Consider the following 27,704-nt stretch of genomic DNA (forward strand, 5'->3'; position numbering starts at 1 on the left):
CTGTCCTACGTGGAGAAGCACAAGTCCTGCCGTGGCCTCAAGATGATGTACCGCTACGATGAGGTACGGAACCAGCCTGGTGTCATGGAGTAAACCAGGTTACGTTAAGAGGTAAATCATCTAATAAAGGAGCCTGGAGTCCTCATTTTCTTGCTCTTCTATTAGATGATTTACCTCTTAACTTAATCTGGTTTCCCAACCTTTTTTGTCTTGTGTACCCCCTAAGCATTTTCGTTGTGCCATGAGTACCCCCCAGTCAAGTTATATATCACTTTCTCTATCCCAATGTAGCTAAGTTTCATACATTTGTCAAAATTACATTTTTCCAAGTACCTCCTGCAGTGTGCTCCCGTACCCCTAGTGGTACACGTACCCCTGGTTGGGAAACACTGGTATAGTCCCCTGGTGTCGTGGAGTAAACCAGGTTAAGGTAAGAGGTAAATCATCTAATAGAAGAGTCTGGAGTCCTCATTTTCTTGCTCTTCTATTAGATGATTTACCTCTTAACTTAATCTGCTCCTACTCCTGAAGGAGCTTCTTAGTATAATAATTAATAATAATAATAATAATAAGAAGAAGAAGAAGAAGAAGAAGAAGAAGAAGAATAAAATAATTGAATATAATAATTATAATAATAATAATAATAATAATAATTGTATTTGTATAGCACTGTATCATACAAGGCATGTAACTCAAAGTGCTTAACAAATGGGAAAAAAACATCATTGTTGGAGATGGATTTAAAAGGAGCGGTAGAGAGGAGAGGCAGAAATAGAAGGAAGGCAGAGGAAGAAGAGACAGACAGAGATTGTAGAGACATAGGTCAACGTAGGTTAGGACCAGGATTCTTAGAGGCGTAAGGTCCATAGTGGCTGGGTCTAGCATAAGTCATAGAAAGTCACACTGAATTTGGGCGCTCAGATGCGGCCCCTGGTGGGTCGTATAGGCCCCAGTAGGTTTTTTTTCGCCTAGTCTTTCCTTTGTTGAGAATGTATGTGTTGTTTGTAGTACAAAACTGACTGTTTATCTCTTATTTCCCTCAACCTCCCCAATCTCCTCTGTCTTTGCGTGTGATCCTTCTCCTGCTCCCTGGTTTCTCCTCCTCTCCTCTCCTCTCCTCTGCCCTCCTCTCCTCTCATCTCCCCTCCTCTCCTCTCCTCTCCTCTCCTCTCCTCTTCTTCTCTCCTCTCCCCTCCTCTCCTCTCATCTCCGCTCCGCTCCTCTCCTCTGCTCGCCTCGCCTCGCCTCTCCTCTCCTCTCCTCTCTGCTCCTCTCCTCTCCTCTCCTCTCCTCCGCTCTCCTCTCCTCCCCTCTCCTCCCCTCTCCCCTCTCTCATCTCCTCTACCCTCCTCTCCTCTCCTCTCCTCTCCTCTCCTCTCATCCCACCTCGTCTCCTCCCACTACCCTCCTCTACCCTCTCCTCTCCTCTCCTCTCCTCTCCTCCCCTCTCCCCTCCTCTCCTCTCCTCTCCTCTCCTCTCCTCTCCTCCCCTCTCCTCTCTATCCTCTCTCTCCTCTCCTCCCCTCTCCTCTCTCATCTCCTCTCCCCTCCTCAGGAGCAGATCAATAGCCTGGTGAGTCAGGTGTGTGGCAAGGTGATGCTGAAGGCTGCCGTTGACAACTGCACCAACGCCACCACCAATGGCACCACCACTAGCAGCAGCAGCAGCAGCCCCCCGGGCTCGGGCACTAAAGCGGGCACCACCAAGCGGGGTCCTCGCAAGCGCTCCACCCTGGAGGTGTCTCTGTCGCGCCTGCCCCCCTCCAGCATCCACTCCTCGGCTTCTTCCACTGCCACCACACAACTGGTTACCAAGGGCAACGTCAACAACAACTCCTCCTCCTCGCACCTGCCCAAAAGCACCGCCCTCGTCTCCTGAGAGGGAGGGGCCGCCTTTTTCATTTAAAGACACAAGAGAGACAATTCTCTAATGTTACTCTGAAATCCAAATGTCCCTTTTTTTTAAAAACAGAATCTGTTTTTCAAGGTTAATGATCCCCATTCTTTCTCACACACACGCACGCACGCACGCACGCACGCACGTACGTACGCACGCACGCACGTACGTACGCACGAACGCACACACACACACACACACACACACACGCACACACACTTCTCCCTCCCTTGATAGTAGGGCATAGTCTTGCTGATTATTCTTGTGTGATTTCTTTCTCTTCCTCGTCTGGAAATAGCAAGCTGCCTATTCTTTGCACTAGTGTGAAAGATGTTTTTGGATAGTTTCTTCGTTTTTGTTTTTGTTTCCCAAAGATGCTTGATTTTAGATGACGACGATGATGATAATGATGATTTTAGCATTAAGTGTCCTGGTGGTCACAGTTCTACAACCCCCCCTCTTCAACCTCACCCCCCCCCACCCCTCGTCTCGTCCCATAGACTGCAGAACAACACACTCATCCATTTATGGCTGTGACCCACAACGACACATGGAAAAAAAAGGTGCTCTCCATTTCTACTCTTCCTCTTCTTTCTCTTCCTCCAGTGTGCTGTCACTTGACTCGCATGAAATCATGGACTCGTTCACTTTTATTTGTCCTTTATTTTTGCTTTTTTAAACAATGTTCTCTTTAAATGGACTGTTGTGACTTTTAAACTCGGTGGTTTCCCTCGTGTCGTGTGCTGCGGAGAACCTTCCCATAGCTGGCGGGCGTGGCGTGAGGGAGGAATATTGGGGAAAGGAAAGAAGGGATATCGCCCCCCAGCTAAGATGAAACTTGAAAGGCTTTTTGGGGGAAGTGAGGAAGGATGGTGCTTTCTGGGGTTTTTAATTCTTTTTTTTGCATATTTTAATTTTTTTGTGCTCTATTGTTTTTGTATTGTTGTTGTGTCCTTTGGCACAAGATAGGGTGATGGCGAACGAGTGATGGCGATTTCCATGGCCGCTGGTTGCCATGGTAACCGAGAGGGAATGGTCGGACAAAAAGGAGGGGAATGTTTTTTTTGTTTTTTTCCACATAAAACTGTGCCTGATATTTTAAAGAGGTGACATGAGACTCCTCAGGGGAGTTAGTTAGGGGGTTTAGTCTATTCTGTTCTGATGGTGCTGATGGTTACTTACTGTAAAAAAAAAATCAATTCAAGAGATGAACCGAATAAACAACAACAAAGAGAGAGGAGTAGCCTTAAAGGGACACTGTGTGAGATTTTCAGTTGCTTATTTCCAGAATTCATGCTGCCCATTCACTAATGTTACCTTTTTCATGAATACTTACCACCACCATCAAATTCAAAGTGTTCATTATGACTGGAAAAATTGCACTTTTCATACATGAAAAGGGGGATCTTCTCCATGGTCCGCCATTTTGAATTTCCAAAAATAGCCATTTTTTGCTGCAAAAATTACTGTACTTGGACCATACTAGAAAATATTTGTTTATTATTCAGTAAACTTTCATGTAAAGATCAAATTTGGCGATAGCCAACCCAGTTTCAATGAGCAGCATAGTTGCAGTACCTTTATTGACCATTTCCTGCACAGTGTCCCTTAACCGAGAAGGCCAGCGCTCCCATCTTTAGATGTGCAATCATGGTGACATTCCATAATCCAAGACCTTTTTTTCTTTTTGTTTCTTTCTTGACTGCTTCATTTAACAGCAGTTTTTATGATTATATATTGTTGATGCCATTGTGATTTACTATATTTTTTGTTTGTTTGTTTTTTGACTTTAAACAAAAAAAAATGTTTGTTTTTCTTTTGTTGTTGTTGTTCTGATATACTATCTCGAGTAGAGCCACTAGTCGAAATGTGACATGACAGGCCAGGATTATATCTTGTTTTTGGGTTTTTTTCCTTGAAATCTCACGGCTTCTCATGTCTTTGCCCTCGTTTGTTGATTCTCTTTGTCCCTTCTTTATCGGGAGGGAGTGCAGCCTGAGGGCGTCTCAAAAGGAAGGAAGGAAGGAAGAAAGATTGAGAAAAAAGAAAGATAGGAAGAAAAGAACGAAATGAAGAAACAAAGAATGAAAGAAAGTGAAAGGGAGAAGTGGGAAGAAAGAAGTGGGCTTTTGTACATATTTCTGTAAATGTCTTTTTAAATACTTGAGCCTTTTTGTGGGGGTGTGGTGGCAGGGCTTTGGGGGATGAGAGGCGAGCGTGTGCTGAGTTAGGGTATCGTACAGGGTTGGGAGGTTTGGATAGCAGGGGGTGGAGAGAGAGATCGAGACAGAATGAGAGAGAGAGAGAGAGAGAGAGAGAGAGAGAGAGAGAGAGAGGGTGGGAGACAGGGAGGGAGGGAGGGAGAGAGAGAGAGAGAGAGAGAGAGAGAGAGAGAGAGAGAGAGAGAGAGAGAGAGAGAGAGAGAGAGAGAGAGAGAGAGAGAGAGAGAGAGAGAGAGAGAGAGAGAGAGAGAGAGAGAGAGAGAGAGAGAGAGAGAGAGAGAGAGAGAGAGAGAGAGAGGGAGAGAGAGAGGGAGAGAGATGAGCGATGAAGAACAGCCTTACCTTTCACTCTCTTCATCCGTGTTGAGACTCACAGGGTCGCTTCCAAGGACGAGTGTGTGGGCGTGTGTGTGTGTGTGTGTGTTAGCGTGTGTGCATGTGTCCAAGTGTGTGCGTGTGTGTAAATTTTAAGTGCTGCTTACATCACTGAGACAAAGGACATGAAGAGGAGCGATGCGGTGCCCCCCCCCATCCCTCCATCCCTCCCTCAGACTCTGCACCCCCCCCCACACACACACACACACACACACACACACACTTTTTATGTTTGTCTTTCTTAGCTTTACTTTTTTAAAGAAAAGGGAAAATTCCTGCAAAAAAAAGATGAAAAGATGAGGGGAAGAGTGGGAGAGTTTTTACATTTTCATTACTGAAAATTCAAACAATGTTGTTAGTAGCTTCTCATGTTGCACGGCGATGTCCCAGGACAGGACGAGAAGAGCAGAGAAGAGAAGAGAAGACTGCCCCCTTAAGGTGCTAAAAGGTGGAGCAACATTTATTTTTAAGTGATATTGCCATGGCAACAACATGATTGGCTCCTGAGTTATCCAATGGGAATGATGATCACCAAAAGGTGCCTACTACTGCTGATATTAAGTTCTCCTGATGGAAAAAATACACACACAAACACACTCGCAAACACACAAAAATATTACAAAAAACAAAACATTTTTGCCTAATATGACTGATGACAATATCTGTTAGTGACTGACGTTGCCAGGCAACATTACTCAAAAAGTTGCCCACCGGGTTTAAAATGTTGTCTGTTGGTGAACGTCTTTTTCTCGGCTGACTGTTTTAGGACTATTTAATTAAGAAAACCAAGTCAGGTGTTTTCCTCATCAAGCGACAGTTGAACAACAGAAATGATGATGTGGTTTGTCCAAGTTTTATGGCCTTATGATGTATTTTATTCAGATTTTTTACCTATGTTTTTTTTTTGTTTTTCATTGTTAACGTGTTCCTTTTTCTACAGTTTTTGATGTCATGGTATGGCAAAGTTTTAATTTATTAGCACTGAAAAGCATCTTTTCCTCTCAAATAGGAAAAGCCTCATGTTGGATTTTATTGCCAGTGCTGTTTTGTTTTTTGCTTTAATTTTTTTTTTTTTTACTCTGTTCAAGTTTGTACTTAAGGGTTAATAAAATCTTACAGACATTTCACTATCCATGGTGTCTGTGTCTGAGTCATCTTTATCCATACAGTGTTAACTAACACGCACAGGTATATGTCATATTATTTTCTTCGTTAGAAGCATGATGGTTTGCTTTGTGGGGAAAACAAATGGTACACGCCTATCTGGCATACACTACCGTTCAAAAGTTCAGTTTCACTTTCATTTTTACAGTTACTTTTTTGCAATTCAAGTCGCAGACATCTTTTAAATAGCTTGAACTGGAATAATGGAAAGTACTGAACAGCCACAGGTGAAAAAATGTTTGTTTACCCATAAAATGGGTTAAACTGGACGGAAGAGCGAAATCTAACCAAGCTTTTCCACCCATTTATTACATAGAAATACGTGTTTTAGTCAATTTGTCTACAGACATTTCTTTGGTTTATCAGGGAATGCATGGAACTATTGGAAAGCTCAGTGTCTGCCCTTTCCAATGATAGGTGTATGACATTTGTTGAGTTGCCACCTCGTCCACAAATTCAAGTCAAAGTAGCTGCATGATTTTCTAGCCATCAGAATGAACCTACTTATGAATGCATGCGTGCTATACATCATTGGACAGAGTAGATTCTCCTCTTTCAAATGATATGTATATGATCCGGCATTGTATGGAGCGACAGGAGCAGACATCAACTTTTGCATGCATGTCATGGGGCTCATATAGCTCATTGGGCAATTCTGGACCTCATCTCATCCCGGGAATGAATTTGTAGAACCGCAACTGGCTATTATTGATGTCAAAGGTGTCATTTGATTACACCTGACTAGACAATACTAAAGGTACACTTTGATTAGTCGAAAGTTAGTGATACATTTTGTGTCTGTTTTATGCATCGTATATCCATTCAACAGTTACTTTTTCCAATATCAAATTGCTTATTTGTTGCATGCATTAATTTCAGGGAACAATAACTCTATACACTGATGTTATACCTGAACTGAAATTAAAAAGGAACAAGCTAAACTGTCAGAAAGAAGTATTGTGGGAGGAAAGTGTGGTGACCCCAAACCTTTGACCGGTAGTGTATGACAAAATAATGTATGTGGGCATGTCGTGTCAGGTTTGTAGTTCAAGGGTTGTTGATCCAATTCCCAGCAGCGCCAGGTGGAAGTGACTAACCAGGGGTGGATTTCTCGAAAACAAAGTTGCTTACTACATTACATTAGGGTGACCAGATTTGGGTTTGTAAAAAGGAGGACACTTTTTTTTTGGGGGGGGGGGGTGTCATCGGTGTATCTGTGTATCTACAGGTATGAAAGTATGGGTAATGAGGTATGATAGTAGGCCTATAAAGTATCAACGCATCCAAAATGGTAATTTGTTTAAAAGCACTCGAACCTTTTGACATGCACATTCATTTGTCTACCATAAATGACAATTAAAATCTCTTCAGTTACGCCTCTAGGCCTATCACATAATTTGTGTGATCATATGATGCAGAGTGTGCCTTTGTTACAATCCTAGATAGTAGGACTAACACCTATATTGGAGTAGCTTCACAGCATAACAATGCAGCTCAATCTCATAGGCCTATTCTAATTTCTGCATTAGGGTTTTAAAAATAGATTCACCATCATGTAGGCCCATCTCAGCCATTCCCCACAAAGATGAACAGCATTAGGCTATATAACATTGGAAACTAAATATAAAAAACACAACATTTGTGGTTTTCAACTGAATTGATAATGAAGTTCTATTAGGCTACATTTTAGGCTTAATATGTTTATAAGACACCTCACAATTTACCCCTCCACTGTCATCCATTAGGCCTATTTAGCTAGGCTATTTGTAGTGGCATGGTGCTCAGAGATTAGCAATGGGCACTGCAGCCATTAAGAGAGGAACTGGAGTTTTACCTACCATTAATAAGCTAACCCATACAGCGTTATCAATAACTGCAAAGGCAATAGACAGAAGAAGAAGCTGATGAAGAAGAAGCTTAATTTCTTAACTCAAGAATGAGTCCTTCTAGCTCCGAGAAATTGCTTTTGCAAATAACTTGGAAATGTCAGATCATTAAATCATTTTTAGGCTAAGTCTTGTGACAAGGTGTAACAAAACTTGTACCTCCCTAAATGATGGATTTGGTGGTGTTACTAGGCTTACTCCTGTGTTAGATTACCTTCATAATCATACCTGGCTTCACACGCGGGATTTTTTTTTCAACTCCACCGCGAACGTGCATTTGCGTTTCTATCGGCATTGCAGTCCGTAGAACCGGCGGACAGATGCGCTTTCGCTTGTAAACATGGGGCGCACTGGTTAGTCCCCTAGGCTACTTCTTTCAGACACACGGTGCGAAGTGGCTAGATTTGATGAGAAGGGCGTGACTAATTTGTGAACGGCAGAGAGAAACCTGGAGTGGAGTAAAATGGAACGGAGTGAAAATTACAGTGCAGATGAATTAGGTCTATATTTCAGGCAGTCCAACAAAATCCCGGACATTTCTGAAATTCCCCCCGGACATTTTTTTAGGTCTCAAAAGTAGGACCTGTCCGGGCAAAACCGGACGTCTGGACACCCTACTTTGTTGTTTTCAGTGCATTTTCCCATTGGCAACTACTGAAGTTGCTAACAGGCTAACAACTTCTCTTTTGAGAAATTCACCCCAGTGCTCTCCCCCACCCGCTGTGACTGGAGTACTACCCAAACATCTTCTATTAAAGTAATTAAGATACTTCAAGTCCGTGCATTTCCTGGATCCATGTGATGTCAGGTGAACGCCCCTTTAGGAGAGACCCTTGGAGACTTAAGGTTGAGAATGAATGGAGTTCCCTTATGGCACTGTAGATGGCGGTAGCGCACATCTCATGCAAACTTGAGCACACTCCTTTGCATTGGGTGTGCAGAGTTTGGGTTAGCTTACTCTAATACAGGGTTGTCAAACTCATTTTGGTCAGCTCAATACGAACAAATACAAATATAATCATATTTATTATATGAATAAGAAGTATTCACGAATAATTATACGAATAAGAAGTATTAACATTTGATCTATATATATGAGGAGTATATATGAGCTTTATCAAATGCCTGCCACAGTACCAATTCACCATTTATAATAGAAGTGTGATGTGCACTCTACTACAGAACAGTATAAAAGAGAGAGAGAGAGGACCATTAGGTTATTGTCATGCAGGTCTCGATTTTGCCCCCAGTGGCTGATTTGCGCATTTCGGTTATTTCTTTGAAAAAGCAAAAAAAAAAAAAAAAAATGTTTTTCTCCATTTTTACACCCGGGCCGGATGGAACCCTCTGGCGGGCCGGATGCGGCCCGCGGGCCGTATGTTTGACACCCCTGCTCTAATACAAGATGTTTTTCTATACGCTGAGCATGGTATACTATCCCATGGCACTGATACCTTTGGCTTGCCAGTTGGGTTGGGTAAGGCATAAATTCAATTCCGTTGTGTGCAATGTCCCATGATATGCAGTGCCAGTGATGCAATAGCAATGAGACTTTTCAAGTGGGGCTTTCCTCTTTTTAAAGTGTGAAACGAATCATTTATTATTCCCAGCCAGGCAGCAGCACAGATAATATTGTGGATATCAGAATATGAGACACGATACTTACAAATATTAAAAGGAATGATTGGCGTCAGTAAATATGGAGATTGTTCAACGATGCATTGTCCATCAGTCTTTCTCTCTCCATTCTGGAACCACGGTCACATCAGACAGTCTGAGAGTTAGTTACAGGCTCAGTCGTGTGTGTGTGTGTGTGTGCGTGCGTGCGTGCGTGAGTGCGTGCGTGCGTGCGTGCGTGTGTGTGTGTGTGTGTGTGTGTGTGTGTGTGTGTGTGTGTGTGTGTGTGTGTGTGTGTGTGTGTGTGTGTGTGTGTCAGAGACAGACATCCAGAGAGAAAAGATTTCGCAGACAGGGAATAGTGTGACGTGCCAGATGTGAAGACGCTCCAGTGACTCTCCCAGGGAGTGAGTTCCAATATGCGACCTTGCGTCCTCCACTGGTGCTTGTGACCTCGTACCAGGAAGTAACACGTCCTGATCACTGACAACAGCATTATATTTCAATATCTCGCAAAAGCTCCATTGTAAAGTCATTTTCTCATTTTCAAACTGAATGGGGAATGAAGAATAGTCCCCCAAATAATTGTTTTGGCTAGTCTGACAGGGGGAAACTTAATTGTTTTCTCCACAGAGGCGGGGCATCAGCAAAACGTGAGGCCACAAGCCCAAGTGGAGGTTGCATATTGGAATGCACATCCTGACTGCAATTACTAGTCCTTTCCCGTGACGCACCAGATTGTGAAGTGCAGGAGTGCGGAGGGTAGCTCTCTTTTCTGGAAAAGATTCCGCATTTGCCACATGCTTGCCCCAGCCAATTCATGTAGGTATGTACTACATATGTAGCCTAGCTCAAGGGCGCCGGAACGAGTTTTAAAGTGGTGGTGCATTTTTTTTCCCGTTCATTCTTTATTTCTTAACAATGTTACTGCTGCTGCACTCCACACATTTGTCTACAGTTAAAGGTACACTGTGTGAGATTTGTAGTTATTTATTTCCAGAATTCATGCTGTTCATTCACTAATGTTACCTTTTCCATGAATACTGACCACCACCATCAAATGCTAAGTATTCATTATGACTGGAAAAATTGCAGCCACCTTGAATTTCCAAAATTGCCATTTTTAGCTGCAAAAATGACTGTACTTGCTAGAAAATATATGTTTATTACATAGTAAACTTTCATGTAAATATCACATTTGGCAATAGGCAGCCCAGTTTCAATGAGCAGCATAGTTGCAGTACCTTTTTTGACCATTTCCTGCACAGTGTCCCTTTAAAGATGAGAAAGCTTCATTTAGGGAGCCCAAAAGTGGGGATGCAAATGCACCACTGGATCCCCCTTTCCGGCACCTATGGCCTAGCCGTGGAAGTTGAGCTAATTGGTGAATTCATGTGAAGAAGAATGGAACACACGGAAAGGATTTCTCAACCCAGTTTGTCTGCCGTGTGTGTGTGTGTGTGTGTGTGTGTGTGTGTGTGTGTGTGTGTGTGTGTGTGTGTGTGTGTGTGTGTGTGTGTGTGTGTGTGTGTGTGTGTGTGTGTGTGTGTGTGCTGTCTGTGTGTGTGTATGCGTATATAGGCTACACCCAATGTCCTCTCCACTCTATGTAGCCTTAGTGTTGTCCTTCTCTCCTCCTCCTCCTCCTCCACTACTCTTCATCACCACCTGACCACCGCCCGACGATGACGATGACGATGACGATGACGACGAGCCCGTGGTTGCCACGCCAACGCTCCTGTTCCCCATGCCTGTCCCTCGTCCTCGTCCCCTTGCTGCTCTGCGGGTCGCCCCCAGAGAGCTAGCCGCCGCTCCTTGCAGTTCCTCTTCCTCTTCTTCCTCATCCTCATCTTCATCCTCATCATCCTCATCGTCCTCCACCACGTCGTCGTCCTCGTCGTTGTCCTGGCTGGCGGAGTCGGTGCAGGTGGAGGAGAGGGAGGACAGCTTGTGGCGTAGCTCCGCCTGCGTCGGCACCTGCAGCGTGATCTCCGTGGTGAAGGAGGAGTCCGTGTCCGGGTCTGAGGACGGGAAAACATTTTTTAAAATAGAGTTAAAGATGAACACTCACCGACCACTTAAAAAAAAATGAAGGTAACCACAATACCATGGTCTGAGTCTGAGGACAGATGCAGAAGAGGTTGACAAGAGGTTTAAGTTATGTTTGTGATTGTGTGTCGTCAAAGTGAAGTCCCCTGTCTACGGGCCGTGGCCCGACTATGGCCCGGGTCTCAACGCATATTGGGCCCTTCTCAAAGCCTAGGACAGTGCACTTCCAAGTGTATCAGCCTAATTAGTCACACCCAGTGATTGGATACTCTTTGGTGAACTCTACAGAATATCCAATCACTGGGTGTGACTAATAAAGAGTATCCAATCACAGGTTGTGACTAATTAGGCTGATACACTTGGAAGTGTACTGTCCTAGGTTTTGAGAAGGGTCCATTATGTTTCAGTGCGTAGCCAGTGCACCATACAGTACGCACTGAAACAGTGCCCGAAGTGTACGAGAGCTCCATTTGAGACAATTGAGAAATTTTCCAAAATCGTATGTAGAGTTTGCCCATCATCGACTTTCAAATCTCGTACTGAAATATTGGTCTGACCAAGAAGATAACGCATAACCCAAACGGCCTGGTTAACCCTCCTCACTCGGTTTTCTACTGGTTGAGGCCAAAAAAGGCTGTGCCGCAGTTTAAACCACACATTTTCTTAGTCCCAATAGAACGTCTCTGCTTATACCACGGCAGTCTGGAATCTCCCATTGTGACGCGCTAAATTGGGTATTGATTAACTGTCTATATCACTGACTTGTATAGTATAAAATTAAAGTTATAATAGAAGTCTGTGGTCTATATATGCACACCTGAAGTAGTCCCACTATTAGGTCACTTTTCTGACCGCATAACTCCAGTGTATCAATGCACCAAGGCACGCACGTTCATAAATTACACACAAAAAAGTTGCAAGCATTACGCGCTGAATTGACACATGTCACATTGCGCGTCTGGAAACACGAGCAATGTATACTGAATCTGGAAACATGTTTATTTCTCCCAACTGACCATCACTCTGTCAACTTTGTGAGAGAGAGAGAGAGAGAGAGAGAGAGAGAGAGAGAGAGAGAGACAGGAGAGAGAGAGAGAGAGAGAGAGATTCCCTGCGCAAAGGGACGCCCGTTTCACATGGGCGTTTCTTCCCCACGAGAGATGTTTCCTGCGGTTGTAGTGTTTTGCACATAGAGGTAGAAAATAACACTAGAGGGGACCTCGCCCCCCTTTTTACGTCAATCTGTAGCGGCCATTAGGCCTATCTGTAGGTAGATCAGAGAAATGGAAATTAACGGAGAACGAGGCTCACCTCTGTCAAAAATGGCTTAATCATGTGAAAATGTCCATCAACACACTATACAAGGATAATAGTTGAAGTGTGTTGCTAACTATGTTCATAAAATATATTATTTGATTTTTAAATGTATTTTATCGACTCATATTATTTAAGTAGATATTTAGCCTGACATTTCAAATCTGGTCTTTGATTAAAGTGTTACTTCATATTTACACAGTTTTAGTTAATTTCTTGACAGGGGCGGGCGTGTTCTCCATTGACTTGCATTGCCTGAAAGTACCTACACTACCTACGGAAGTTGGGAAGCTCCAGCTGCCATTTCCCAGTGCTGTCGCAAATTGCTGTGTCCTCTCTAGTGTTATTTTCTACCTCTATGGTTTATCAGTTGAGAGAGTAGCGTAACTTGTGAAAACTGTGGGATATTTTCGGATCAATAGGCTTAACTATGGGAACGCAGTGGAAAATAAATCAAGGGGAGTTTCCTATGGGAGGAGAGCACATTGACGAGGTGCCTGTTTTGATGAAGTTAATGGCGAGGTGAGGCAGTTAGAATGTCGCCAAGATGCGCGGGGTATTTTTTTTAATCTATTGAGATCTGTACATGTGTAGGAATCATGCCAACTGTAGCATGGTCTAGTGGGCAAGTCAGACGCGCCCATATATCGAATGGGTAGAACATTGAGGCGACCGACTTGACAACCAAATGCGATAGAATTAACGACTGGCTCTTGACTTGACAACCGAATGCGATAGAACTATCAACGGTGTCTTGGCCGTAGCAACCTTCAATTTAGAATTAGCAACGGCAGTTCGCCAGAAAGTTATGAAAAGAAGCTTCTTGTGGCGGAAGGAATTAGTTCTACAGAAAACCTTTGTTTTAGCCATTATAGCATCGAAATAATGCCTCAAATAAATTTCAGACAGTGTGGCAACCGTGGTATAAGCGGGATAATTGACTTCACGGTGTGCGTATAACAGGAAAAATAATGCACACCAAGGTGTAACTGCCACTCCGCTTCGCGTCGTGACCGCATTATTTTTCCTGTTATAGCCTACGCACACCGTGTCGTCAATTATCCCTTACTTATTATATGGTTGTGACGTCATCTGTCGAATGCTCCATTCATTTCAACGGGGCTCCCCAACGTTCGGACGTCTGTTATTTTTCGATAACGGACGGGTTGGTCTATAACAGACCGCTGTCAATGGCAACAAGACTTTTCACTGCTAAAGCGACTTTTCAACAAGACTCTAATCAGCTGCTGTGATAGACAGCACCCGTTGTCCTGGCTACCGCTGTCAATGGCAACAAGACGTTCACTGCTAAAGCCACTGGCTTGTACACAAGTCAGTGGCTAAAGCGAATGTTTCATATCACTCCGCAGGGGGTCCGGTCTTTTGTCACTCTAATCAGCTGCTGTGATAGACAACACCTGTTGTCCTGGCTAGCCTACCTAGCTGTTGCCTAGCGGTGTTCCACAACGGTACTGTTTTGTTTTGCGCAGCAACAATCTTAACATTAAATAGGTCTAAAGAAATGTCCCCGCATGTGTGAATCATTTAAGTATATCCATATAATAAGCGGGTTAACTTTCGGCGAGTCGGTCGCTTTGTGGAATAGCAGCACTTCAGAGAGAACAAGACCCCTCCGCTCCGCGTCGGGGTCTAAAGATTCTCTCTGTCGTGCTGCTATTCCACGGTAGCGACCTTCTCGCCGAACGTTAACCCTTACTTAAAACAAGTCACTGCCTTGAATACTCCTCTACCTAGGGCTGTTGGAGCTGCTCAAAGTTGATTGCTTCCCGACAAAATGGGAGGAGTTCCCAATTTCTCCGGAGCTCAGAAACGATATTTGTGTTGCTCCTGGCCTGAGCGAAGGTGTTGCGTCACTAGGAGGGCATAGCCTGGCTAATGTAGAGTAGGCTCCACTGTACCTAGCATGGGGGAGGCGACGCTGTTGTCCTCTCCGCCGGAGTTGAGGAAGACGTCGAGCGGCTCGTGATCCGACACGTCGATCAGCTCCATCTGCTCCAGCATGTCCACGTTCACCTCCATGGACGACATGCTTCCTATTGGCTCTGAAATGATACCACAGGACAAACACACCTTAGAGGACACTCGCGGCACTCATCCTCCTAGTTAAAAAGCTTTTTTAGTTCCTTTTAGAACACATTAAAATTCTGTGCCTGGATGGCCTTCGTCAGTGCTTTAAAAAGGTGATAAAGGCCATTACAGGTGAAACATGTTGACAATTTTTAATGTGTTCTAAAATGAAATAACTTGATTTGATTAAAGCTTTTTGATAAGAGGCCGAGTGCCTTGGATGTCTTTAAAAACTTGTTTCAAGCGGCGTTAACCAAAAAGCACCTTTGCACCACTTACAGTAAAAGAACGCTAAAGCCCTCTCACCTACATCTTTTTGTTCTGTTCACATTATGCTCCTGTACTTCACTAGGGGAGAGCGGGGAACAAAGTAACAGTTTTTGCTTTTGGGCTGATATCTTAACATATAATGCAGTTACATTATTTAGCCATGGTTGTTGTCAACCTAACACTGGCTACGAAGTAGCAACAAACTTCAGCATGGTATCATTTTGTAGCTGAGAAAACACAATATCCAGCAATATCGGAATAGTTTTGGTAGCTTGCACCCATGCTTCAGTAAACAAAAAACAAGCGACGTGGAAAAAAACATTTTCAGGGTGTTAAAACACACTTTGTGGAATAACTCCATGAAATCTCAACGAAAACGTTTGAAACTTTTCCGAAGGCTTCTGTTGACTGAAACAATCGTGTTTTCAGAAGTAGGCAGAAAATGATTGGTCCGCCTTGATAAAAAGTATGTGTTACATCTTTCCCCCCGTTACTTTGTGCCCCTTGCTCCCCTGTCTGGTGCACCACAGGAAAGGACTGAGTTCAAATTAGGAAAGGGAGTCGTTGGCACATCTCGGATGTGGAAGATCATTTTATGTTTTCTATTTACAGCAGTGCCACTCTAACATCAACAGGTGATGTCGAAACATTCATTTGACACAGCTCTAAATAAAAGCACACAATAATCTTACACATCTGAGATTCTCCGGTGACTCTTCTTCCTACATCTGCACACAGACACATCAGTTTCCCCGTAGACAAACAGTATGTTACTTACTGTAGCCTGCATATTTACATGCAGGACTCTAAATTAACACCAGCCAACCAGCCAAATGCTGGTGAAATTTCAGTTTGGCTGGTAGAAAAGACCAACGTACTAGCCATGTTGACCTATTAAAGACTGTGTATTTATTTGGTTAGTAAGATTAGGATTTACTAATCATATTGGCTGGTGATGAAAAAAAGTGAACATGGGCCACAGAAGCCTTGGCCTACAATGAGCGAAAAATTGGTTAAGACAAGATCTTGGCAAAAAAGGCACAGACACTTCAAACAGTACAAGCGTAGAAGCGAACAGTCACATTATTAGACACATCATCAGACATAGCACATACAGACATACGAGTACAGACGCAAGAGACAGAGACTACAGTGCATACCGTAGGTACATCAGTCAATCACCCTGTCCTAATGCAAAGCAATTACCCACAATGCAACACAAAGCCAGCGGAGTCCTGACATACAGTAGGCCTATATAAAATCTAGGTCACTATGCTATATTCCTATAGCCAGTCCATGCCCTCCTAGTGACGCAACACCTTCAGTGTTGCTTCTAGTCAGGCCAAGAGCAATATAATATAATTTCTGAGCTCCCGAAAAACCGGGAACCCCTGCCACTTTTGTCGGGAAGCATACAACCATTAGAAAACCGAGGGAGGCGGGTCAACCATGTCGTTTGGGAAATGTTAATTGTTATGCTCTTGGTCAGACCGAGTCTCGAGGAGATTTGAAAGTCGATGGTAATCAGGGGTCCGTTTCTCGATTCTTGACGTTGCTAACCGTCTTAAGACCGTCTTAAGACCGTCTTACCATTCCCTTGGATTTAGTGATGAGCGTCGCTGTCGAGAGAGAGTTGAGTCGCTCTTACGAAGGACGTTGCTACCGTCGTTAGCAAAGACGCTTTCGAGATACGGACCGCAGGCTAGTACTCCTATGGACAAGACCTTGGCCCAAAAAGGAAGTCCATGTTAAGAACTATTCAGCCCTTGTGCTTGCTGACAGTCAAAAGCTTGCAGCCATGTTGGTTAAGCCGTGCATAGGCGTAGCTGCATGCATGCATCACCATCACTCACACGCACGCACGAACACACACACACACGTAAGTACGGACAGGTAAGCACGCACACACTCACACACACGCACGCGTAAGCACACACGTACACATGTAAGCACGCACATGCACGCACGTACACACAAACACACTCACACACGCACACATAAGCACGCACGCACGCACGCACGCACACAAGCGCCCTCAGAAGTGAGGGGATGTTGGGGACGGGGAAGGGGTCTGGGTGTGTGTGTGTGGGGGGGGGTGTCGTACCTCAAGGTGATGGAACAGCAGGAGACGCAGGAAGGAGAGAGAGGGGAGTAGTTAGTGCCCTTCCTTTCTTCCTTCTCTCTCTCTCTCTCTCTCTCTCTCTCTCTCTCTCTCTCTCTCTCTCTCTCTCTCTCTCTCTCTCACGCACGTGCACACACGCACGCACGCACGCACGCACACACACACAGACACACACACAGACACACACACACACACAAACACACAAACACACATGAACACATACTATTTCACTCATGTGTGGAGACAAACATGTGAGTAACATGCTACAGGGTAAGTGAGGGGAAAATAGAACACAGATTGACTCTGGACACTCATTCACTCTCACTTGTTACATCAAAGTGGAGTCATCCCCTGCTGAACATAAATATATACAGAGATTACAGAACTGGGGTCCGTTTCTCGATTATTGTCGTTACTAACCGTCTTTAGACCGTCTTAAGACCATCTTAAGACTTAACACCATTCCCTTGGATTTAGTGGTGAGCGTCGCTGTCAAGATGCAGTTGAGTCGCTCGTACGAAGGACTTTGCTAACGACGATAGCAAAGACGCTTTCGAGAAACGGACCCCTGGTCCTACACTCCAAAAAAACAATGTAAATAATGAGGCCCCAGAACTTCACTCAGAGGGCGTTTCTCAATGTGAAGTGTTCTAGTCTTGGTAGTGCAGGGTTGATAGTATTCAGGCTCCATGCCTGATTTCAGGCTTGACAGAGTTTGCAAAAATAAAAACATTGATAGTAATTAGCCATTAGGTTATTCTTATCTCAGAAAGTGTTATAGGTTCAGGGCTTTCTTCTACGATCAGGCTTGAATAATGGTCATACACAGGCTATTAAATGTTTGAATAATGTGTCAAAATAGGCCTATGTTACATCACTATGCAGTATCTTGTCGTCGTCGTTAGAGCAGGGGAAAAAGTTCAGGCTCAGGATTTTTTTTCACTATCACCCCTGGAAGTGTGAGTAACACCCATTTTTCGTGGGAGTATCCAATTATTAATTTCACTTGGAGCTTGTTATTGGATACTCTTTGGTGATATTCGCAAAGAAGGCCCTGCCGTGGCCATCCGGTAGGGCACTCGGCTGCCATGCGGCTGACACGGGTTCGATTCCCGGCCCTGCCGGGTCCTTTGCCGACCCCTCCCCGTCTCTCTCCCACTCATTTTCTGTCCTGCTCTTCACTATCCTGTCCTAATAAAGTTGACCCCCCTGCCCCCCCCCCCCAAGTCTCCGTTTATCTCTGTTTATATACAAACGCTAACCGAGGATTTTAAAAAAAATCTCCACTTTTGCCGGAGTTTTTTTGGAGCTTCGTTTATAGAGGAAAAACCTTCGTTTGTTAGGGGAATACCCGGGTATGTATGAACACCGCCCTAGGCAGACCTAAGGACTGTTCTATTCATGCTAGGAGCATTATGACACACCCCTTTAGGCAGACCGGAACCTGGTCATGTTAGGTGCCCATAGAATCCTATTATGTTAGTCTCTCGGCCCAACGGCACGAGACTGTATGAGGCTATCGGAGGGAGGTTTACCAACGTTCCACGCCAACTCTGTGTTAGTGCTGCTGCTGGTGTCTCACCTCTCCTCTCTGTGATCTGCTGGAGGACAGTGGACAGATATTGTTCTATCTATCTATCTATCTATCTATCTATCTATCTATCTATCTATCTATCTATCTATCTATCTATCTATCTATCTATCTATCTATCTATCTATCTATCTATCTATCTATCTATCTATCTATCTATCTCTCCGGCTGGTGTCTCACCTCTCCTCTCGGTGATCTGCAGGAGCCCGGTGGACAGGTACTGCTCCACATCCTGTTGATAGGCCTCCTCAAAGAAGCGCTGCCTGTCCTTCATCCTCACTGGCTGCTGATGCTGATGCTGATGCTGATGCTCCGCCTCCACGGCCCTCTGAGCATGCTCAGAGTCCAGCTCCGCTGTGATTGGATCAGAAACAGGAACAAACAAAGAAAAATGAAGAGTGAAGTTGACATAGGGATCACATTTCTAAGAAAATTCATTTTACATGCAGTACCTGCAAAACAAGATTTTTTTGTTCATTCATCCATTCATTCATTCATTTTTTTATACATTTATATCCGTATTACGTAGATAAATACGTGATATTACATAGCTGTTGTTACACCAGTTTTTTCACCTTATATTGAGGTAGAGAGACTGTGTTATGTCTAAAAAAACCTTTTTTTTTTTTTTAAATTAGCAAAAATTTGATCCAAGTTTTGTCAGAGGACGCGCTCAACTTCTTGGAAAAAATGAACGATTTTGGGTGCAAGATAAAAGGCATCAACTCAAAGAAGAAAAATCCGCACTCACAAACTAAGTCTCATTTAACCACGCACTGATGAAGGCTTGGTAGTCGGGAGAGGAGGGGAGGGGAGGGGATGGCAGAGGAGAGGGGAGAGGAGAAGAGAAGAGAAGAGAAGAGGGGAGAGGAGAGGAGAGGAGAGGAGAGGAGAGGAAAGGTGAGGAGAGGAGAGGAGAGGAGAGGAGAGGAGAAGAGAAGAAAAGAGGGGAGAGGAGAGGAGAGGAGAGGAGAGGGGAGGAGGGCAGAGGAGAGGAGTGGAGGGCAGAGGAGAGGGGAGAGGAGAAGAGAAGAGAAGAGGGGAGAGGAGAAGAGAGGAGGAGAGAAGAGATGAGGAGAGAGGAGAGGAGAGGAGAGGAGAGGAGAGGAGAAGAGAGAAGAGAAGAGAAGAGAAGAGAAGAGAAGAGAAGAGAAGAGAAGAGAAGAGAAGAGAAGAGAAGAGGGGAGAGGAGAGGAGCTTTCCACCTCAGTTCTGTTCTTTAGGGGGAAGTCAGACGGGGATTCAAGTTTGTCTGATTAGTCCGGACAGTTCAGCAGACCACGTCCCTCCCTGTGGCAATCTCTGTATGTCTGCTCCTCTCTTTCTGTCTTTCTGTGTGTGTGTGTGTGTGTGTGTGTGTGTGTGTGTGTGTGTGTGTGTGTGTGTGTGTGTGTGTGTGTGTGTGTGTGTGTGTGTGTGTGTGTGTGTGTGTGTGTGTGTGTGTGTGTGTTTCTTGTCTAATCAGTCATGTTGAGGAGCAAGAGAAAGTAACCCAGGGCAAATTTGTGGGGAGTTGGAGGTGACTGTTTGGACAAATTGCATCTGAAGGCAATCACGGCTGCTGTATTAGAGACCTATACAACTCACATTAGTGTGTGTGTGTGTGTGTGTGTGTGTGTGTGTGTGTGTGTGTGTGTGTGTGTGTGTGTGTGTGTGTGTGTGTGTGTGTGTGTGTGTGTGTGTGTGTGTGTGTGTGCGTGTGCATGTGCGTGTATGCGTGCCTATGATGTGTGTGTGCGTGCGTGTGTGCGTGCGCTTGCGTGTGCGTGCGCTTGCGTGTGCGTGTGCGTGTGCGTGTGTGTGTGTGTGTGTGCGTGTGCGTGTGCGTGTGCGTGTGCGTGTGTGTGTGTGTGTGCTTGTGCAGTTACAGTGATAATATCTTTGTTTCTATCAAAGGTTACAGGGGGGAATATATTTTTTTATTTTATATTATTTCAATTATGACATTCCTCCATTTTCCTGTCATTCATTTCATTGTCTGTCTGTTTATTTTTCTTCCATATATTCTCCAAAAGGAGAATAGAGAAAATATTCACTTCCTATTACCATTAATTCCAGTCAGTCACAACGACTTGCTACATACACCTAGTGGTGCCTTCCTCAGCTACCTTATTAGGTAGCCGTTGCCTTTGGCCAGGAGCAGATGTCGTCAGATGGTGTCCAACTATCTCTTCTATCTTCTATCTCTAACTACAGTTGTTCTTACAAGCAGTTCTTATACTTAAATTCCTTAATACTTCACTCATTTTAGCCTGATGACTTATCGTATATGTTGTTTAACCTTTGGTGCCTGGAGACACATATACGCTGCATTCAGGCTCTTGAGATTTGAAGTTTTTTAATGAAAATGTGGGGATGTTACAGCTGAATGAACACATTCTAATGCAAGATGGGGATGTAAGGGTTTAAAATAAATGCAACTTTTTCAATTTCATGTTTTTGTGCATCAGAGGCTTAGATATTTAGGTTTATAGGCTGAGGGCAACTCTCCCAACAAGGGCTTAGGCATTCAGCAGGCGTTTTTGCAGGTGCTTTAGGCATCAATGGGTTAACAAAACATATCCCTCTGCTTACAATGTACAATTGTATTAAAATACGGTAGGCTTTTTATCTCCAGAGCAGGGGTGTCAAACTCAGGCCCGGGGGCCAAATTTGGCCCGCGGAGCCATTTTATTTGGCCCGCAAGATCATTTCAAATGTGCATTACAGTTGGCCAACATACACCAGTAGTATTAAGATTTGAACATGAAAATGCGTATCACAAGAATATGAGTGGGCCCAGGCCATTGAAACAACTCACACTCAAATGCAACAGAATATGTGCAGGCACATTTGAACTATGATGGGAATCTGTTTAAACATGAGCAATTTCAGTCCATTTTTGTAAAAAATATATATTGAGTTTGGCCCGGGACTTCGCTCCAGATTTCGATTTTGGCCCTCGGCCAATTTGAGTTTGTTCTAGAGAATTGAATAGGCTACAGTAGGCTACGAGGTTTGAAATGTGATGCTGTTATATTTGTCTCGGAGCATTGAACATGTCCAGGTTTGAAATGTGATGCTGTTATACACTGTTCTGTTCTGTTCTCTGGCACCCCAACAAGAGCATAAAAAACCCTGTATTGTTTCACCACCTGCCAGGCTCTCTCTCTCTTTCTCCCTCCCTCTCTCTCTCTCTCTCTCTCTCTCTCTCTCTCTCTCCTCTCTCTCTCTCTCTCTCTCTCTCTCTCTCTCTCTCTCTCTCTCTCTCTCTCTCTCTCTCTCTCTCTCTCTCTCTCTCTCTCTCTCTCTCTCTTTCACTCACTGACTCTGACACACTGTCTCTGATACACACACACACACACACACACACACACACACACACACACACACACACACACACACACACACACACACACACACACACACACACACACAAAGCCTCACACAAATACACACACACACACACACACACACACACACACACACACACACACACACACACACACACACACACACACACACACACACACACACACACACACACACACACACAAAGCCTCACACACTCCTTTGAAGAGCAGAGCAGAGCAGAGCACCAAAGGCTGGGCCCTCAGCCAGGCGTCCCCAGAGCACATCTGGCCCCAGTTGCAGCCCCCAGCAGGGTTGCCATGCGAGGCTGATAATTTCCATCCCCAAAAAAATGCTCAAAACCCACCTAGAAGCACAAAATCCTGCCCAATTCTAGTGATTTCTATGGGGAAAAATTGGGCAGGTTTTTTCTGCTAAATGCCATTTTTTACCCACACATGGCCATCCTAAGCAGCCCAATTGGGCGGGAAACAGCCCAATCTGGCAACACTGGCCCCCATCCCCCTCATCTGCAGCCCCCAGCCCCCTGCCTGGCTGCTCAATATCCCCCCGCAAGCAGATAATCACTATACCCAGATGGATGGATGGATGGATGGATGGATGGATGGATGGATGGATGGGTGGATGGACGGACAGAGAGAGGGGTATCTGTTCATATCACTAAAGCACACCCAGCCCAGTTCACCCATACTGGGGAGAGAGGAGGGCAGGACGGATGGATGGATAGATGGATGGAGGGATGGATGGATGGATGGATGGATGGATGGATGGATGGATGGATGGATGGATGGATGGATATACGGACGGATGGACAAACAGACAGGCAGACAGAGAGGGGGCAAGCATTTGATGATTCCACCTAGCCCAGTGCACCCAGGCTGGGCAGAGAGGAGGACTGGATGGATGGATGAATTGCCAGTGCTGTGGGGAGCTTGTCTGCCAAATATCCCCCTGAAAGCATAATCACTACTCTGTAGCCCAGTAGCCTATATACCCAGCAGAGAGAGGAGGGTAGGATGGGCAGATGAATGAAGGGAAAGACCAGTTCAACAGGGGAGAGGGGAAGAGGATGGATGGATGGATGGATGGATGGATGGATGGATGGATGGATGGATGGATGGATGGATGGATGGATGGATGGATGGATGGATGGATAGAAAAAAGACCAGTTCAGGGAAAGAGCAGTTCAAACAGATCAAGACTGGAAAGAGAGAACAAGATGGACTGGCTGGCTGGCTGGCAGCTGGATGATTACAATGGATCAGTGTTAATTTCGTCAACCATGACTATGACTAAAATATTTCGTCAATGCCCTTTTTTGATTTTCGTCATTTAGACTAAGACTAAGACTAAATTGGGAAGGCAATGACTAAAATATGACTAAGACTAAAATTGATTTTCGTCATTGTGACTAAGACTAAGACTAAATTTTAAAAAGCTGACGAAATTAACACTGGTATTAAATAAAATAGAGAAAAAGAGAACCAGTGTGTGAAGAGGTTTTTTTCTGTACAGTGTGATATATGTTAAAGAGAGAAGCAGTGTGCTGAGAAGGTTTATTCTCTACAGTCAATGATATATGTTAAGTGTGTGGAGAAGTTCTGTAATGTACAGTGTTGACTAAAATGACGAAAATTACAAAAAATTGACTAAGACTAAAATTGATTTTCGTCATTTAGACTAAGACTAAGACTAAATTGGGAAGGCAATGACTAAAATATGACTAAGACTAAAATTGATTTTCGTCATTGTGACTAAGACTACGACTAAATCAATAAAAGCTGACAAAATTAACACTGCAATGGATGCGTGACCCACAGTACAGCCTGCACGATAATCACCCAGTTCACACTGAGTGTCAGTGGAGAGAGGAAGACTGGATAGACACCCAGACACACTGGCTGACAGACGAGCAGACAGACAGACAGACCGACAGACACACAGGCAGGCAGACAGTGGATCGAAGGGCTGAAATGGGATGAAAAGGCTGACCGCCGGGCATTTTCAGTCAAAACCGGTCTGTCAGGCATTGAGAGAGACAACATTGTAAGCTATTTTGATCAACAGCCAAAATTAATATTTAAATTTGACTGGAAGTGGTCAGCTATTAGTGGAATGAGGACTAATACTGTACCACACTGCATTGAGGGGAGGAACAGACCAAAATCATTGAGAGTGCCCCGGGCAATTGCCCTGTATGCCCTATGGCCAGCCCAGCCCTGGTGGCTGGATAGAGGGGATATAACAGGTAAGCAGGGATGGACTGGCACCAAAAACAACCTAGACATTTTGGGCAAATACCGGCCCCTCACACAGCCCCACCTTTTTTAAAAGTAGTTTTCTTTTGTCTTTTTCGACTTTATTTGATAGGACAGTGTGAGAGGTTGACAGGAAGCGAATTGGAAAAGAGACAGGGAGGGGTCGGCAAAAGGGAATCGAACCCAGGTCAGCCGCATGGCAGGTGAGTGCCCTACCGGTTGGCCACGGCAGGGCGGCCAGCCCCACCTGTTTTCTCTGATATTGTGATTGGCACAGCCCATTGTCTATATGGGCTGCCACATCTAGTCTCTAAGGAGGAAAAAATACCCAAAACAAACAAACAAAAAAAACCAACCAAACAGCATCAGCCCCCCCGAGTACTGTTCACCCACCGGGAAAACACCCTGTATGCCAGATGACCAGTCCAGCCCACCGGGAAAACACCCTGTATGCCATCGGACCCTGAGTACTGTCGGCACCCTGTATGCCAGATGACCAGTCCAGCCCTGCAGCTGTGCCGCAGAGAGGAGAGAATAGGAACAGAAAAAGAATGACGGATGAAGGGATAGAGAGAGGGATAGAGAAGCTAACCCACAGGGTGAGGATGAAGGGATAGAGAAGCTAACCCACAGGGTGAGGATGAAGGGATAGAGAAGCTAACCCGAGGGGTGAGGATGAAGAAGCTAACCCGAGGGGTGAGGATGAAGGGATAGAGAGAGGGATAGAGAAGCTAACCCACGGGGTGAGGATGAAGGGATGGATTTAGGGGATAGAGAAGCTAACCCACAGGGTGAGGATGAAGGGATGGAGAGAGGGATAGAGAAGCTAACCCACAGGGTGAGGATGAAGGGATGGAGAGAGGGATAGAGAAGCTAACCCACAGGGTGAGGATGAAGGGATAGAGAAGCTAACCCGAGGGGTGAGGATGAAGGGATAGAGAGAGGGATAGAGAAGCTAACCCACGGGGTGAGGATGAAGGGATGGAGAGAGGGATAGAGAAGCTAACCCACAGGGTGAGGATGAAGGGATGGATTTAGGGGATAGAGAAGCTAACCCACAGGGTGAGGATGAAGGGAAAGAGAAGCTAACCCACGGGGTAATCCATGCAGCCAGTTCATCCAGAGTACACAGACAGTGTTGCCAGATTTGGCGATTACCCACCCAATTGTGCTGCTTGGGATAGTCGTCTGCAGGTAAAAACGGTAAAAAAGACAAAGCAAAAAACAGCCATTTTGCTGAGTTTTTCTGCAGTTTTATGCCCATAGAAATCGATACAATTTGTTGAAATTGGTCAGATTTTAGTGTCTCCAGGCGTTTTTTGAGCAACTTTTGGGCGGGATCTGGCAACACTGTCAGAATGAACAAGGAGGAGAGGAATCAGATGTGGGGAGGACAGATGAGAAATTCTGACAAAAAACAAGATGCAAGTGTTTTTTTTTTTACATCAGTCACTAACAAGCTGTAATTTATAAGGTTATATCAGATATTGATAATGTATACACAACATCCACACAACAGTTGTGGATGTTATACGGTACCTGTATACCATTAACAATACAGCCTAGAATGTCTTTCTTTTCTTTTCGTTTATGGCTCTTTTAAGGTTCTATATCTACATGCATGTTTTATGTTTTATTCTGTGTGTGTGTGTGCCTTTTCGTGTTTTGATATAGGCACACTTGTAAAGCACTTTGTGACTATTTTGTCTGTGAAAGGCACTATAAAAAGAAACTTTACTTACTACTTTACTTACAAAAAATTGCATTTAAATAATCAGTCATAAATCTTTAAACCGAATATATTAGGTGTTAGTTAGAACATTCATAGGCCAATTAAATGAGGAACCTGCTCATGTGAACAGTTAGTTTAAACCACTTATATTTAATCGGTTTAAATGAAAAGTGCCCATATGGTTATTGAATTACGTTTTTTCAGTAGTCCATTTCAAATCTTTTCCAAATTTGATGTGAATCCTTTCAGACCATATTCTGCATTGCATAGCAGTGATACAATAGCAGTGATACAATGATACAGTGAAACTGCTGTGTGTCATTTAGATCTGAAACAAAGCCCCTAGAATCAAGAGTTGTGTGTCATTGTTCATGTGTGTTCTTTTCTCTTCCTCACTCCCTGCATCTCTCTCTCTCTCTGTCTCTGTCTCTGTCTCTCTCTCTCTCTCTCTCTCTCTCTCTCTCTCTCTCTCTCTCTCTCTCTCTCTCTCTCTCTCTGGGTCTGATTCATGCATGTATGAATGCATGCATGTACAGTTGAGGACGATATTATTAGCCCCCCTCCTGAAATTAGACATTTCTCTTGATTTCTCAGTAAGAATTACCATTATTCACAGTTTCTGTTATTCTGGAAACAAATACACTGATGGAGATAATGTTCAATGAGTTGAATTTGGATTTTTCTATTGTTATGATGAGTTTAAACAAAAAAGGGCAAAAATGACAAGGACAAAATTATTAGCCCCCTGATCATTAATAGTCAATATGGCGCCATTTATGAACCAAAACTGACAACAGGCTCTGATAAGTTGCTACCTAGGTTGGCTCGTGCCCCACTAGGGATTTTGGCCCATTTCTTCACTGCAAAGTGTTCTAGCTGGTCCAAATCGCATGAATGCTGAGCATAGACATTAACCACAGACTCTTAGTGGGATTGAGGACTGGAATATGAGCGGGTGATTCCAATATCATGGTTTTAGTGTCCTTGAAGAACCTCTGAACTAATCTAAATGTATGCTTTGGGTTACAATGTTGTTGGAAGACCCAGCAATCCAGATTCAGACCCAGACTCCCTGTGTCTGAGGCTGAATAACAGACTAAACTTGACGCCCTTCCACTATGTGTAACTGTGGAAATTGCTTAGCCTCATTAGACCAAAGAAGCATTGGACACCTGCCTAGATGATTGTTATTGACCTGGCCTCACCTGGAGGTTTTTTCCCCCCAAAGAAAGACAGTTGTTAGGGCTTGTCATCATATTGGGCTTTGGGGCCATCATCACAGAAGAACCCATTTACTAAAGGCAGAGCATATCAGAGTGTTATTGAGCTTTGCCTGTGAACATTTGAAAGTCAAAAATGAGTTATGAACGTCTCTGCTTTCATCTGATGATATTCAATTGCACCTGCTTTGATGCATGAATTCTGCTTCTGTCAGGTGAAGAAAGGGATAGGCCTTGAATCGTTATAAGATGGTTTCAACAATTAAACATGGTGGTGGATGCATCATTCTGTGACAGCCTCAGCCACAGGAAACCTTGTTTGGGTGTACGGCACCATAAAAACTGAAAATTATGATAGAATGTGGAAAGTGACCTTGCAAAAATATGCTCATAGAGGGAGTTAAGATCTTCACTGGATCTTTCAATAAGATAATAACCCAAAACTTGCATCCAAAATAGTTCAAATGTTCTTCAAGGATACTAAAACCATGGTCATGGAGTGGTTCAGACCTCAATCCTTTAGATAGTATTTGAAAAGTGCTGAAAAT

General features: G+C 44.2%; 2 protein-coding genes across 2 annotated transcripts in view; one reads left to right on the forward strand and one right to left on the reverse strand.

Moving 5' to 3' along the window:
- Positions 1-4,210, forward strand: part of jarid2b (jumonji and AT-rich interaction domain containing 2b) — a 217,216-nt gene extending 213,006 nt beyond the window's left edge. The window contains exons 21-22 of the mRNA XM_063186056.1: positions 1-63; positions 1,556-4,210. The exon at positions 1-63 is cut by the window's left edge and continues 45 nt beyond it. Coding sequence (XP_063042126.1) covers positions 1-63; positions 1,556-1,879 — 387 coding nt within the window. The 3' untranslated portion in view covers positions 1,880-4,210. The remainder of the gene's footprint in view (positions 64-1,555) is intronic.
- A 6,556-nt stretch (positions 4,211-10,766) lies between these two features.
- dtnbp1b (dystrobrevin binding protein 1b) overlaps positions 10,767-27,704 on the reverse strand; it is a 43,663-nt gene continuing 26,725 nt past the window's right edge. The window contains exons 2-4 of the mRNA XM_063185104.1: positions 18,776-18,949; positions 14,444-14,587; positions 10,767-11,182 (exon numbers count right to left, since the gene is read on the reverse strand). Coding sequence (XP_063041174.1) covers positions 10,767-11,182; positions 14,444-14,587; positions 18,776-18,949 — 734 coding nt within the window. The remainder of the gene's footprint in view (positions 11,183-14,443; positions 14,588-18,775; positions 18,950-27,704) is intronic.

This window comes from Engraulis encrasicolus, chromosome 20 (genome assembly GCF_034702125.1).
Source record: "Engraulis encrasicolus isolate BLACKSEA-1 chromosome 20, IST_EnEncr_1.0, whole genome shotgun sequence".
Lineage (NCBI taxonomy): Eukaryota > Metazoa > Chordata > Actinopteri > Clupeiformes > Engraulidae > Engraulis > Engraulis encrasicolus.